General features: G+C 42.0%; 1 protein-coding gene across 1 annotated transcript in view; it reads left to right on the top strand.

Moving 5' to 3' along the window:
* The first annotated feature begins 571 nt into the window (after positions 1 to 571).
* Positions 572 to 14,445, top strand: part of GPC6 (glypican 6) — a 722,602-nt gene continuing 708,728 nt past the window's right edge. Inside the window, exon 1 of the mRNA XM_054518587.1 lies at positions 572 to 981. Within this exon, the coding sequence (XP_054374562.1) occupies positions 594 to 981 (388 nt within the window). The 5' untranslated portion in view covers positions 572 to 593. The remainder of the gene's footprint in view (positions 982 to 14,445) is intronic.

Raw genomic sequence — 14,445 nt, 5'->3', positions numbered from 1 at the left:
GTGTGTGTGTGTGTGTGTGTGTGTGTGTGTATGCATGTGCAGCTTTCCCTCGCAGTGTCTTGTCTCCAGGATTTCTCCCTGCCTGGCTCCGGAGGCTGCTCCAGCGCTGCGCGGAGCAGAGGTTTCCCCGGCTCCCGTAAATACAGGCACACGCATCCAGTGCACCACACGCACGCACACCACACACACACACACACACACAGAGGCACACAGGCACGCTCCGAGCCGCTGTCCAGTCCATCCCCACGCCGGCTGCTTTCCCCACCGTCTCCATCCAGCCTGGCAGAGGCGGCAGGCACAGCTCCGCGGCGGATCGTGCTGACGCTGCCCCGGGACTCCGCTCGCAGCAACGCGCCCGCGGTTTTAATCTTCATAAGCTACAGAAGCTACAGACAAATTTTTACCCTCTTTTTTCCTTTGCCTTTTTTCTTTTTTTCTTTTGGCTGTGGGGTATCTTCTTGTGGTTTTGGTTTGGTTTTTTTTTTTTTTTTTTCCATTTTTATTTTTTTCTTTCGGCGTGGGGCGAGCGCTCTGCGTTTGGAGAAGGAGCCGGAGGGACGAGGCTACCGCTCTCCTGCCCCCGCCGTGCGCGCATGTGTGTGTGTGCGCGCCCATCTCCCCCCCGCCTCGCAAAAGTTTGCCTGGGCGGCCGGGGGGCTCCCGGGCCGCCGCCCCCGCAGCCGGGGGGCGCGGCGGAGGCGCGGCGGAGCGGCGGAGGCGGCGGCGCGGGACTTGCGCGCCGCGCGGGAGTTGCGCTCCGCGCCATGCCGGCGGCGCGGGGGGCTGCGCGGCGCTGCGCCCTGGCGGGGCCGCTAGTGCCGGTGCCGCCGCCGCCGCTGCTCCTGCTGCTGCTGCTGCTGCTGCTGCCGGTGCTGCCGGCCGCGGGGACCGAGGGCAAGGCGCGGAGCTGCGGCGAGGTGCGGCAGGCGTACAGCGCCAAGGGCTTCAGCCTGGCCAGCGTGCCCTACCAGGAGATCGCAGGTAAGGACGGGGCCGGGCGCGGCGGGGAGCGGGCAGGGACGGCGGAGCGGGGCCGGTGCTGCCGCCGCCGCCGGGCTGCGCGCACGCCCCACGGAGCGCGGCCGGGATCGCGGCGCTGTGTGCGCGGAGCGGAGCCGCTCTGCCCGCCCGGTGGCACCCGGGGGCTTCCCGGAGGAGCGGGTGTGTGCGTCTAGATAAAGAATAATAAATACAGAAACTAAGGGGGTGGGGGGTAAATAAAAAGGGGTGAGAATGACGGGGACGCAGGCAGGCTCAGCCGCGTTTCTGTTCGCTGGCTGAAACTTCTTGAGAGTTGCAGCCGGGCGGCGAGAGGCAGCGGGCAGGTCCGCAGTGGCGGCTGTCGCCGCTGCCGCCCTGTGCCGGGGAGAAAACTTTGCCCTCTGCCCGCGGGCACAGGGCGTGATGGAGGCGGCGGAGGAGGAGGAGGAGGGCGAGGAGGGCAGTCCTGCTCCCCTCCGCACCCTCCGCGGCCCCAGGCCGGCAGGGTCGCCCCTTGGAGGCGCCGCCGGGCGCCTCCGCCGCAGCACGGATGGAGCAGAGGCACCGGCTGCCGGGGAGAGGCACCCACACACATGCACGCACAGCCGCCCGGCAGCCTGTTACTTGGCTCTTCCGTCTGTTGAAACATGCCTACAACAGGTTATATCGCAATCCGCCTACGAAGGTGTTGGGAACAGTTTTTTGTTGTAATTCTATTTCCCTACTTTTCCATACAACCTTATCAGTATTGCATCGTTAAGACTGAATGAATAAAAATACGTTTGGGGCTGAAATTCATTTAGCAATCGGAAAGCACCACAAAAAGAGAGCTATTATACGTGAAGATACGAGCAGGGCTGCTTAAATCGGACTGCTTGAGCCCTCAAAAAAGGTTTATGCTTCGCCACTGGCACTTTGCTGTTAGGTCCTGCTATTTGTAGAGTGAATTAGATGCTCCTCGGTTTGCTCGCTTCCTCTTGAAAGTTGGAAGCAGTAGATTTATCTTCCTTGAGGTGAAATAATGCCACAGTTATTCACTGTGTAACATTTAGCACTTTACATGAGGAATGATAAATGTAGAAAATCTCAGGACAGCGAGGCTGTAGTTCACAAAGATACAGGGGAGGTTGTTCCGTGTTGCACCTTCATCCCTCAGGCTTACTGATTCTCTGGTCTTTCTGTACTTTTTCCTGTAATTTATATTCAGGTTGCTCATCAGTTATATGAAATCATGAAATCTCTCCTGTGAACCACAGATCCTTTGAATATGCAGTCATGCTTTCCCTTTGCTCAGTGTTACACCAGCTGCTTTCAGACAGAATGGTAGGATATCCTCGGTTACATTAAAAAAGGAAATTTTAATAAATTTCAGACTTCTAATAACTTTGGGTAAACACTTGTTGCTTTCAGCTCACTGAGAAGTTTTATTGTTTCATATATTTTCTGAATGTACCGTGCAAAGTCGACATGCAATTTTTAAGTAAGCCCAGCATTTACAAGTTTCTGTTGACATGTATCAGTACAGAAAGACTCAGAGTAATTAAATATTTGATAGTAGTTCAATCCAAAATTACTCCACAGTTTCCTGCTAAGTTTTATAACTAAATCTGCTTTTATGATTAAGTACATGACTTATGGGGGTGTGAATTATTTTTTCTGAGCTTCCTGTTGAAGCAGTTTGGGGTTTTTTTGTGGTTTATATTCCTTTTTGCTAGTTGGTGTATCAACTTTTGAGCAGTTCTGTTTGTAGCTGTTCAAATGAGTTGTTGTAAGACTAGGGTTGCTTTAAAGTGTGTTTCTAAGTGTGTTCTTGTACAGTGCTGCAAGGTGGAGTAATAGCTGTTCATACAGCATGGGCTCTTGTTAATGTTAAAGCTCTGTATTTGCTACCTGGTGTGATGTTGGAAGTGTAGTTAAAGCAGTCAATGTACAGGTTTGAGAAGCTTTTTTCTTCTTATATTTTTTTTCTTCATTCTGTCTTTTTTCCATCATTCTGACTTGGTTAAGGAAGCAATTTGTTAGTGTTTCAGAAGTGTAGTCCATCAAAGGCCTCATGTTTTAAGGAGTTCAAAGAACTTTATTACAGTCTTATTTCTGAACAAACATTGCGTTTTCAAAAGATTTTGCATCAATGTCTTGATAATATGATGATAAATAGTAATACACCGTGTGCTTTGATTTAACAGTAGTCATGTTTTTTGTTGTAATTTGTCTAAAAGCTATTTTCTAGCTACAACTGTTGAAATGGTAAACTGAAGACAGTGTGTATGTACTAAGGCAAAGTGTATATGTAGTGATGTAAAGAGCTGTGAAGAATCTGTTTAAATTAAAGAGGCTCTGGACATAGAGAGATCTCTCTCTGTTGAATGGAACTGCAATGCAAGAGACTTGTTAGATAACTTCTGTAGCGTTATTTATACTGTCACTCACTTTTGCACAGAGATGGTAGAAGTTACAGATGAAAAAAGTTGTCAGTTTTTGCTCTGTAAGGAAGAGTTTTCCTATGGTATTTTGTTGCATGTGAAATATGTTGAAATATGTGGCAGTAATGTGACTACAGTTGTTCACTGTACTTTTACAACAATGCTAAATTGTTCTGTGTGATTTTATAGAACATATCTGTAATCACCCTTCTGTTTCTGACGTCTTGTCTAATTGTCTACATTCTGGTGCTGTGACCTTCACTGGAGTACAGCACATAAAGTTGTTTTCTGACATAGCTTAGCAAAGTAAGTCCTCAATAAATGAACTTTACCTCAGAATGGGGGGCAGAGGAAGAAAATTTGAAGTATACTTGGTATGCTGCTGCGGGCTTAATTCTGTGCATCAGTCATACGCAGGGTGAGTAGCTGGAGCTCGCAGTGTGCGCTTGGCTGTCCTTGCAACGGGCTCCTGCCTGAGAGGAGCTACTCTGGCTACTCTCCGAGTGGAGTGTCCCGTGTGTTAGAAAGAGTTCTACTGTGAGACTCAGGTTACCATGACCCAGCATTCATGAGTATTAGTGGAGCTCCTGAGGACTTTGCAGGAAATGCTTTGCTGAGGGAAAATTCGTAATTTGAAAGTCAACACACAAGAGAAAAGTCATAGAACATATATTTTGGCAATACTTGTTTAGCTCCAGCCGTGCCTTCAGTAACTTACATGGTCTTAGAGGAAGCCATGAAAATGAAATGTCAAAGTTAAGGTTGGATTGTGCCCTTGCCTCAGAATTTTCTGAATGAAAGTGAATGTCTGTGTAAAGTAGTGGCTGTGTCTGCTTTGTGCCTTTCCACTTCCAAGGTGAAGGATGTGGGGGTTTTGTGTGTTGTGGTTTTGCTCGGTATTTGGTTTTTTGTTTTGCTTGGGGGGTTTTTACTATTTGCTGAATAATAGTTTATTTAGGTAAAAACTAAAACTGTTCTGATAAAGCATCCAGCAGTAAAAGTGTTGAATTGTTGAATTCTAAATGCTGTGTAAGAGGCATGTGAACTTTGTTCTCTTGCACAGATGATGGACGAGATTCTGGCAGCACAGTCACCATAGTCAAAGTGACTGAAATGAAAGCAGAAACAAACCCTTCATTTTGAAGGTCAGGAGTCACTTGAAATTGTGCTTTGATGAATAGGCTTTATACTGGCATAATACAGAGGCGTTGACTGAAGCCAGCTAGCACACATAACACAGTTGCTTGTAGCTCCTAAGTGGTAATAATAATAATAATAATAATAATAATAATAATAATAATAATAATAAAAAAATACCTCTGTAGTCATGCATGCAATGGAGCTATTAGTCCATGTCAGATGTTCTCAAGGTATTCTTTCTGAATGTTTTGCTTTCGTACTCTAAAATGCAGTAATAGATTGACAAAATAGGGAAAATCCTCCTGACTGAGTCTGTATCCAAGTACTTGTTCATTAATACCTTCTTTTACTGTTTCTCTGCTGCTCTCACTGAGAGCTGTGAGAAGAAAGTGCCTGTAGACCAGGAGGTAGATGGGGATTCACAAACAGACACCTTGTGAGGTTGCCTCAGCAGTATTAAAAAAGAAATAGCCTTGCTAAAATAAATACCATATTCAGTGCAAATTTGTGAAATCTTTTTTGGGCCATTAGACATTAATTCACTCTTGATCTCCATGATGGCAGTGAAGATGGACATGGGATTTCATGTAAACTTTAAACTTTCTTTTTGTTTGGACACTGTTGTAGTTGTATCTTCCACATTGTGTGTGATCCCCTCTCACCTCCATTTGAAGTTGCAGTAATTGCAGCATCGAGAGTCTCTCTGATCACCTCTCCTTATGGCCTCCCTTATTTTCCAGTTGTGAGTGCATGGTGCATGCTAATAAATTGGCATGTGCATGTGAGTGTTTGGAAGTGCAGCCTTCCTAAGACCTATCTTTACTGTCACTTCTGTACATATTTATTGGTTTGTATGTGACTGATGCCATTAAGGGGAATACAACTTATGTATGCACATCTAAAACCGAAAGGTGATGTTTGTAAGATCTTGGCCTTTGAGAAGAAATAGCATGTTTTTAATGCTTATAAATAATTCAATTTTGAATGAGAATTTTATATCTCAGCATCTGGAGTTTCCCAGTGTGACTTTATGCTAGAGTATTTTGGAAAGAGGGACTTTAAAATAGAAAAGGCAGTGCTTTAATAATTAATGTAATTATGAACTTCAGTCTATAGTCTCTTATCATCTCTTTTATTTCTGTTGTCAGTCTGATTTATCATCAAAAACATACCTAAAGTACAATATTTTCTACACTTCTAAGTGCTAATGTATTAAACTAAAGCTGTAAAACTAATGTGTTCTAAAGCTGTATTAGTACTTGTTTCATCATATGCTGTTGTGAAATACTCCTGAGATTAGGTGGTGTTTAGACACCAGAGGTCAAGCACTATGTTAAAAGCTCAGGCCATTCTTTTTTATATTACTGCAATAAAGAATATATTCATTTCATTCATATTACCACTTGGCTCTCATAAAAGGTCAGTTTCAGCTGAATGTACAATTACTTGCAAATGGCAAATCTTATAACAAGTGATCAACAATAAAAGCTTTTCTGGGTAATTTGTCTTTAAAACTACTACCTGCCATTTCTTTTGAATGACTTGAGCATCTTGCAATATCACTTGGAGATCTCTGTCTTATTCCCCACGATACATCTAAGAAAACTGTGCATACTAATCTTCCTTTCTGCTTAGTAAAGTAAAAATGCATAATTACATTAAAATTTCTAGTTGAAATAACAGGCTTGGTGCTTAAAACTCCATTATGGTATCAAAGTATCAGCATTCCCATTACTAGCAAAATGAAATTACTTTTCTAGTGAACTATGACTGTATGCCCCCTTTTGTACCTGGTTAATGGGTGCTCTCTCCCTAGGAAGGGAACCCACATTCTGTGGTTTTGACTGTTCATGCTACCAGCCATAATTATTTTAGCAGTTTAAATATGTGTAAAAGAATTAACACTTCCTCAGAAATTCCTAAGAAAAGCATATAAAGGTTGGTTTTTAAAGGCAGAGTTGTTATTATGCTAAAGAGAGAGAATACATTATAAGATGCGAAAGGAATTTAAAATGTGTTGCAGATGGTAAGAAAACATATGCTGGTAAAATTCATAGCACTTTATTCCTCTGTATGTAAAAAAGGCCTAAAAACCTACTGAAACCAAGATTTGCTTTCTTCCCTACCTCTTGCTCTAGAGCTCCAGCACACATACAAAAAATTAGCTCCCCTAATAAGAACATTTCTAGCTGTTGTTATAGGAGGCTGTCACAAAGACCATCAGCTCTCTCCAGTGAGTTTCTCTTGGCTAATGTGACCTTTTCCTTCCAGTAAGTGGAACAGCAGCACTTTATTCTGTTGAGCAATTGTGGAACACAGAAGGCACGTGGCATTTGGAGGCAGGTGCTGCCAAAGATGTGCTGGAAGAGGTTCCCTCTGACTGCACAGGTGACAGCAATTTGTGTCCACTGTGACATCTGCCCAGCAGAGCCAGTCTCTGTGGGCAAAGTCAGGGGCTGTGGGTTGTGCTGGGAGGGTTGCTGTCCCCTCCAGCCACTGTGAAACCTGAATGTGCAGGGAGAGGCTCTGCAGCACAACCCCAGCTCTGGGATGGGATGGAGACCTGCTGGCCACCTGTCCTGGTCCTGATTTTCAGGGTTGGGTACAGGATCTGCTTTCAGTGCACCAGAAAGAAGCAGCCAGGGCTGATACTCCTAATGCTAACAATAAATTGCTCTCCAGCTCACCTGGCCTGTGAGGTCTTTCACCTTGTGCTTCTAATGGCCTTTTAACAGTGTCTCCAGCTGAGCAGCAGATGTAAAGGGTACTGAGCATCTCGAGCTGGTTTTTTTTTTACTCCTGAAAGAAGCATTTCTACAGATGCTTGACAAACAGTAGAGCCTTGAACCTGTTCACTGACCTGTTGAGTTTAAAATAGCAGGGCAAATCTCCCCAAAATAAGTGGAAGTGTCAACTGCTTTTAGCAGGTGCTGTGGAGTGGCATTAAATAAGTTTGCTTACAGAGTAACACACAGTATCTCTGTGTGTATATGTATGTGCATGCAGGGGTAAAATTACAGCTTTTACCTGGGGTGGCTTCAAAGTCCCATTTAAGGACTGAAAGAGCTAGGGAAGTTGTGCATTACCAGAACAGGTGCTTGCAAACCAGGTTGAAACTTTGTTTTATGGGCCCATCTGACCAGTACCCGAATGCAAACATTAGGGACAATAAAAAACTACACAGGACTCACTTCATATATATCAGAAAGATCAAAGGCTAAGTCAACCATGCTAATCCTACTGTTTGGGAAGTCCAATTAGTTCAAGCTTGATGCTTGATTAAGCAGTAGGTCCTATAACCTGCCCTGTAAGTCAAAAGCTAGACTTCTCTGTTACCAGAAATAGTTTTTTTTGCCAGTCTGTGCAGCTCTTGATGTGTTTGTAATGGTAGCAACATATTTATCTGATGTTTTTAGCCATGTCCCTTGGCTCGTGTGTTGAATTTCTAACATGCCAGGGACTGCAGGATCATCTTTTTGGCATTTGTATGAGTTGGCCTTGGAGAGAAGTCACTGCATGGGGTGAGGCTTTCGTACATCTCGGTATCAGATTGTGATGTACTATAGTGGGAGAATGTATGTGGATACTGCTGTGGCTGGAGAACTGTGGAGGTGTGTGCAAGTACTCCAGACCTGGCAAAATGCATTCTGTAAATGCCTCACTGTGGTTCTCATGTCAAATGGCTGTGGATGGCTTTTGAGTTATTGTTGGCATCCCTTATGACCTTGGAGTTTGTCTTTGAGAGCAGTAATTAATACAGGAAAATAAAATGGCTTTCTTAAACAGGATTTATGTTTTGAGGAGTGAAGCATAGCAGTGGGGAATAGATCTTTATGTGCAGTATCCTACCAAAGGTATGACAGTGGTGCCTGATGGTCAGATGGCCAAGGAGGCTCTTGTCATATTCTGGGTACATTTCCTGTAAGTTCTTTTCAGTTCAGGATTCAGGTTTCCCATTTTCAGGAAATGTTTCTCTGAGATGCTGACCTGAACTGGAAAACTGATCTGATAGCAAATCCACCAAAATATGGGAATGTGGGAATACCTGAAGTCATGATGAGAACATGGGGTTGATGATCTTTTGGTGTCCTTCAGGTAGATGTCTTACAATTCTGTTGAAACTGCTAGGGAAAGTTTGTCCATCTCTTCTCATGTGTTACTGAAACACAGCATGGCAGTAGTATAGTGCTCTTAGCAGTACAGTTCAGAAGAAACTATTAGCAGCTGAACATTCTTGGCTATTATCTCCACTTCTGTTCTTGGCTTTCTAACTGCATCACCATCAACTTTACAAGCCATACTAGCAAAGTCATCTGTTTCCCAAAACTGATGGAGCTGAACACTTGCCTGGGATGAGGAAATGTACTTAGAGGATGTTACTACCTTAGGGAAACTCTTGTTTGTTATCATGTCAGTGTGTAATAGTTAATGTGGTCAGTTTAGTGGGTGTCTGCTGATTTTATGGCATGTTGAATTTGGAGGTTAGGAGGCAAAGGGATTAGGTTGTTAGACCTCGTGTTTGTATACTGTTATTTATCGCTGTTTTCATGTTTCAAATCTTTTCCACACCTGAGGGTGACCATTCCCAACTCTGAGCACCTTTGACCTTACAGTTGCGCTCACAGTAGCACTGAAATAGAGATGGTTAAAAGCAGTGGCAAAATGTTTCTTTGTATGTCCTAAGTATCCAATTGTCAGCCGTGAGACTTCAGATGTTGAACAATTTCTAAATGCCTTCCAGTTTCTTAGTAACCTTGTTTTTAAATGAGTGCTTGTCCTTAAGAAGTGTAAACAATGCAGTGACAAATCAAAGGCAAGGGCTGATGAACAGCAGTGTTCAGTGGCTCAACCTGATCAGTTTTCTGTCTGTTACAGAGGGAAAGGAGCTGTGAATACAAACAGCAACTTCATCTTCTGTAGTTACACAGAATTGATTCACAGAGTAAACACAAAATATGAATATTTAGTTCTCTGATATTAGCTTTTGGCTTTACAACTTTAACATATAAGCTAATACTGCATATAAGCAATTTAGGCTCCTTTGATGAGAATAGATATATATCATTTAATCTGTCAGCACTATCTTTGTTGTAAAGAAATATGGAAAATACCTATTGAACAGTTTCTCAGTCAGGCCATTTTTCCTTTAACCAGTTAGAGTAATTTTAAGTTACAGTATTCTTATCTGGTCCAATCTTTGCATAGCATGCATGTATTTAAAACTGTTTCCAAAATTTGATGTCAACTCACAGTAAAACCTTCCTTAATAAAACAGTTTTTATTTTGTGAAATAGTCTATCCTTGCCTAACAGTCCTGTTGCAAAATAAAACAGGGACGACAGGTAACTCAATTCAAAATTGCAAAGTAAGTAGTGTTGGCTAGACCTAGAGGTTTATGTGGTTTTGAGCCGAAAATCAAAATCTAATTTAAAAATGAAAGTATTTAAAAGAATGGCACAGGGGATGTTTATTTATTGAATTGATAACAAGCAGGAGCAGTATTCCTTGACCATTACTATTCCAAGAGATGTTTTTTGTGCTGACTATGGCCTGGCAATAAGCACTGTTAATGCAATACCTGGAACATAGCTAATATTCACTGATTAAAGACAAACACCTGTCTTTGCCATGTAGCATGGCTGATGAAGTGGAAGGACTTCCAGAAAGGACTTCCTGAAACTGAATGCTGAAACAGGGATTAGCTTGTTCTTAAAGCTGATCTTCAGAAGTCCTGTACTGTTCTTTAAATGAGAACTCCAAAGCCTTTTTCTTTTTTTACTACTGAGACAGCATACTAAAAGCCGTGTGTGAACTGATTGTAGTCAGATTGGCTCTGAGGCACTTGCACGCTTCTCTTTTTTAGTTTTTTGAGTTAAAGACTCCCCCAACACCCCAACCTGATTTTTGCCTATCTGCCTCCATTAAATGTAGCTGGTGGAGGAATTTGGTTGAGGATTAATTGGAGAGGTTTTTTTTTTACAAAAGTAAATAAAACAGTAAATGATCAAAATTTAAAATTGCAATTTAATTGTGAGAAACACTGAATAAATGCAAGGAAGAAACAGTCCTATCTCCAAAGAGGTTCCATTTCACATTTATGTCAGTATTTCTTCATGAGACTTACAAAATCATAATGTCATAGTTATGTACGTACTGTTTAAACCTTCTCTGTTACATAGACATCAAACATAATGCAAATAAATCTGCTTAATTTTTAGATGTCCCTCTAAAAGACGCCAGCTTCATATCCTGGTGAGATTCAACAGTAATTGATGGATCGTTTGTGGATGCATCTTTGTACCTTGTTAATTAGCAATTTAGAGTTTGAGTTTGCTTTTTAAAGCAGCTCCAGCTGGACACTGTAAATCATTGTCTAAAGCACAGTCTATGCTCAGCACAGAAACTGGCCAAACCACAAACTCTTTCCACCTCATATACCAAAATCTGGTTGCTGGTGAATACTTAAACACATAAATACAGATCCGTGCTGAAGTAAAGCTTTTTGTATCTGATGAACGTATTTAAATTGCTCCTTTCACAACAGACTAATTCTGTCTCTTCAGCCTAGAGGAATACATGGAAGTATTATGTCCACAGTGTATGAACATATATATATATATATATATATATATATATATATATATACACACATTCATAAACCCCTGCATCCAGACAGCTCCTTACATTCAGAAAGTCTGCTGAGATTGTATCACATTCTGAGCTATATGTAACACTATGGATAACAAGTGGATTACAAATTTGGATTATAAGTGAGGTCCAATTGTCTTTTTAATAGTTGCATCGTTTTCCTGTCATTGTTAGTTTTTTTCTTCTTTGAGTGTTCTCGAGTAATTTCCATTTTTCAGTGACAGGATGGTCACTGATGCCATTATCTCCATGCCTAATGGACTTCCAGCTAAATCTGATTTTTCTCTAAAGAGGAAATGCTACAGAAGTTCCCTGTCCTTTTCAACTGCAAGAAGAGCAAAAAGCCAACTCAAGATGAAGCAAATTCTACACTTAAGAATGGATTCATCCAGATTTTATTCTGTAATGCCAAACAAATCTGATATCAGTTCATAAACTTCAGCTGGCTTGAAGAATCATGTGTGTCACTTTGCTATTGATTTATAAACTTCTGGGTTATTTTTATAGTCCTTTCACCATCATTATTACATTTATTGTACAGCACAGACAATAAACCTTTCTAGAAAGAGTAATGGCATTGGAAAATTAGGATCATCATCATTTTAACGGCTGTTACCTAAGTGCTCATCTTTTTGTTCCATTCTGTGGCTTGCCTGATGTTTGGAGCTGACCAACCTGTTGCATCCAGGGACTATTCAGATGAGTCATAAGAAAAGGACTGATGTAGCAAAATAAAACTTCTCAAAATGGGTATTAATGTTTCTATACCTTTATGTAAATCCAATATAGGGATACAGAGATAGAAAATCTTGATCAATTGAAATGGGCAAATATGACATGAGCCAGTTAAAATTTTCAACAATAAGCATTTTGGGAAGTTGATACTAACAGCTAGCAGCCACATTTTCTGATTAATACATATTTGTATTTTTGACACACTCATATGAAAGGCAAATTTGTAAACACTACCAATATTTATTCCACAAATATTTGTCTCATTTTTATTTCACCCTGCTGCGATCTGCAAGTGCTAATCATTGGAACCCTTTGGAGCAAAGGAACTTATCAAGTTGCATTAGATATAACAGGAACAAAATATTCAAACAAATTTTTGTGGAAAAAGTGTCTTGGTTGATCTAATTTTACAAGTGAGCTGCAGGCATGTCTTTTAACAGTGAGGAATTAATTTGCAAAGGCAAGTTATAGAATGTATTCTGAACATTTTCGCAGTTCCTTACAGGGAACTTCTCTCTTCTAAATCATTCTTTTTCATTCTGTCCACAACACTTCTTGTTTACGCTACACAGACACATATATACATCCCCATTTCAAAATAAGAAAAAAATAACAGATAATTCAGTTTCTAAAGTTTCTTGTCATTGCTGAAATACTTATTGCTTCCACAAGGAGTTAGGCCATCACTGTTTTTACTGATACAGTTCCTTATTTTAGGCAGCTGCCTGCCTTGCAAGATAATTTCTCATACGGGTGCTTAAGGCTACAGGATACAATGCACGAGGGAAGTTAGTTAGAACAACTGAGTAATAAGCCAGTGAATGTGATGTAGGACAAAAACTCTGTGTGTTCTGCTTGCTGATGAGTGAGAGAGTTGAGTCCTCCCTCCTCCTTTTGAGACAACATCTTCAAGGCGGGTTTTTGGAAGGATGCATGTGATGCATTGCTTCTTTTTGAAGCAATTGCTTCTTTTTGAAGTAATTCCCCTGTGCATAAATAGTGTCTCATAATAACAAGAATAACGTGAGAGTGGAGAAGGATGTTTTACAATATGCAAGCAGTGATAGGACAAGGGGCAGTGGCTTTAAGGTGAAAGAGGATAGGTTTAGATTAGATGCTGGGGAGAAACTCCTTACTGTGAGGGTGGTGAGGCACTGAAAAATGTTGCCCAGGAGTGTTACGTATGCTCCATCCCTGGAAGCGTTCATGGCCAGGCTATATGGGACTTTGAAGAACTGGTTTACTGAAAAGTGCCCCTATCCATGGCAGGGGGATGGAACTTGGTGATTTTCAAGGTCCCTTCCAACCCAGGTAATTTCATGCACCCAAATAATTCCATGAATTCCATGATTCTGTGTTCATTGAGACAGAGAGGATTGAAGTGGTCCAGCTGGAGAAAGATTGTCGTTCTTGGACATCCCGGCTAGCTATCCAGCACCGCTAGCAGTACGGGCGGCACTATCCTGATCTCTGTGGTTCGGGACAGCACCTAAGGCAAACACTCTGTGCTATAACAACAGAGTAACCTTGTGGTAGGACGTGGCTTGGCTTATGGTTGCAGTCAGCAGAAATAAGAAGAAAGCGCTCTCCAGCTGTGTTGCATCCAGATTTATTGGGTCCCAGGGGAAACCGACAACTGAAGAGGGTGAGGGTTGCAACAGCTTATAAGGAGGGAGGGAAACAGGGGAGGAGTCAGTCCTTGGACGAATAGGGTTTCAGAGAGGAGTGGGATACAAAAGATTGACTTAGGGAAAACCCTGATGGGGATAACTTGAGGGTGGGGGTCCCGGCCCCTGAGCCAATCACTTGACGCTCTAGCTGGAAGTTTCTAGAGAGTTCTAGAGAGAAGGGTGGGAGCGCCGAGTGATGGACAGGGCACTGGGGAGGGATTTGAGAAAGGATACATTAGTCTCCAAGGCAACTGGGGAGGAGTTGGGAGAACCTGGGCAGAACCACCACATGATAAGGGGGAACAGAACAGTCCAACTTATACAGACACAGCACAACAGAGGATGTTTTATTTTGTGCCTGTTTTTAAGCACATCCCTGTTAACTATTGGAAGTGCACATGATTATTGTTGAAGTTGAGTTTTGGGTAGGCTGTAGTTCCAAAAATGGTTTGATTATTCCTCAAACATGTGCATGAAACAGAAAACATTCTTGGAAGATGTTTTTATTTTCGTGTTAGTGGGAGTCGGTGATGGTTCAGAATGGTTCCTTCTATACCCTGACGAGGGGTTCAACATTTTGTGCTCTATAAATATATATTTTTAAAGGAATATTTATATTTTAGGAGTAATACTGTAAAAACAAACAAAAATGTCCCATGAAGAGTCAGCAGCAGAAATCTTGGTGTTATCTGCTAAAGATGAAGCTGTTCTCCTAAGGTGTTACACTAAGGTTAAGGTACAAAAGAGAGGTCTTGCACATCCCATGGGTTCTGTCTGTTTCCAGTACAAGTTTTATTTTCTTTATGAGCCCAGATATAAACTTGGTATTGGGAATAGTAGCAGCTTTA

The sequence above is a fragment of the Molothrus ater genome, chromosome 2 (genome assembly GCF_012460135.2).
Source record: "Molothrus ater isolate BHLD 08-10-18 breed brown headed cowbird chromosome 2, BPBGC_Mater_1.1, whole genome shotgun sequence".
NCBI lineage: Eukaryota > Metazoa > Chordata > Aves > Passeriformes > Icteridae > Molothrus > Molothrus ater.
The sequence above is the reverse complement of the archived record's forward strand: the minus strand, read 5'-3'. Positions and strand labels throughout refer to the sequence as shown.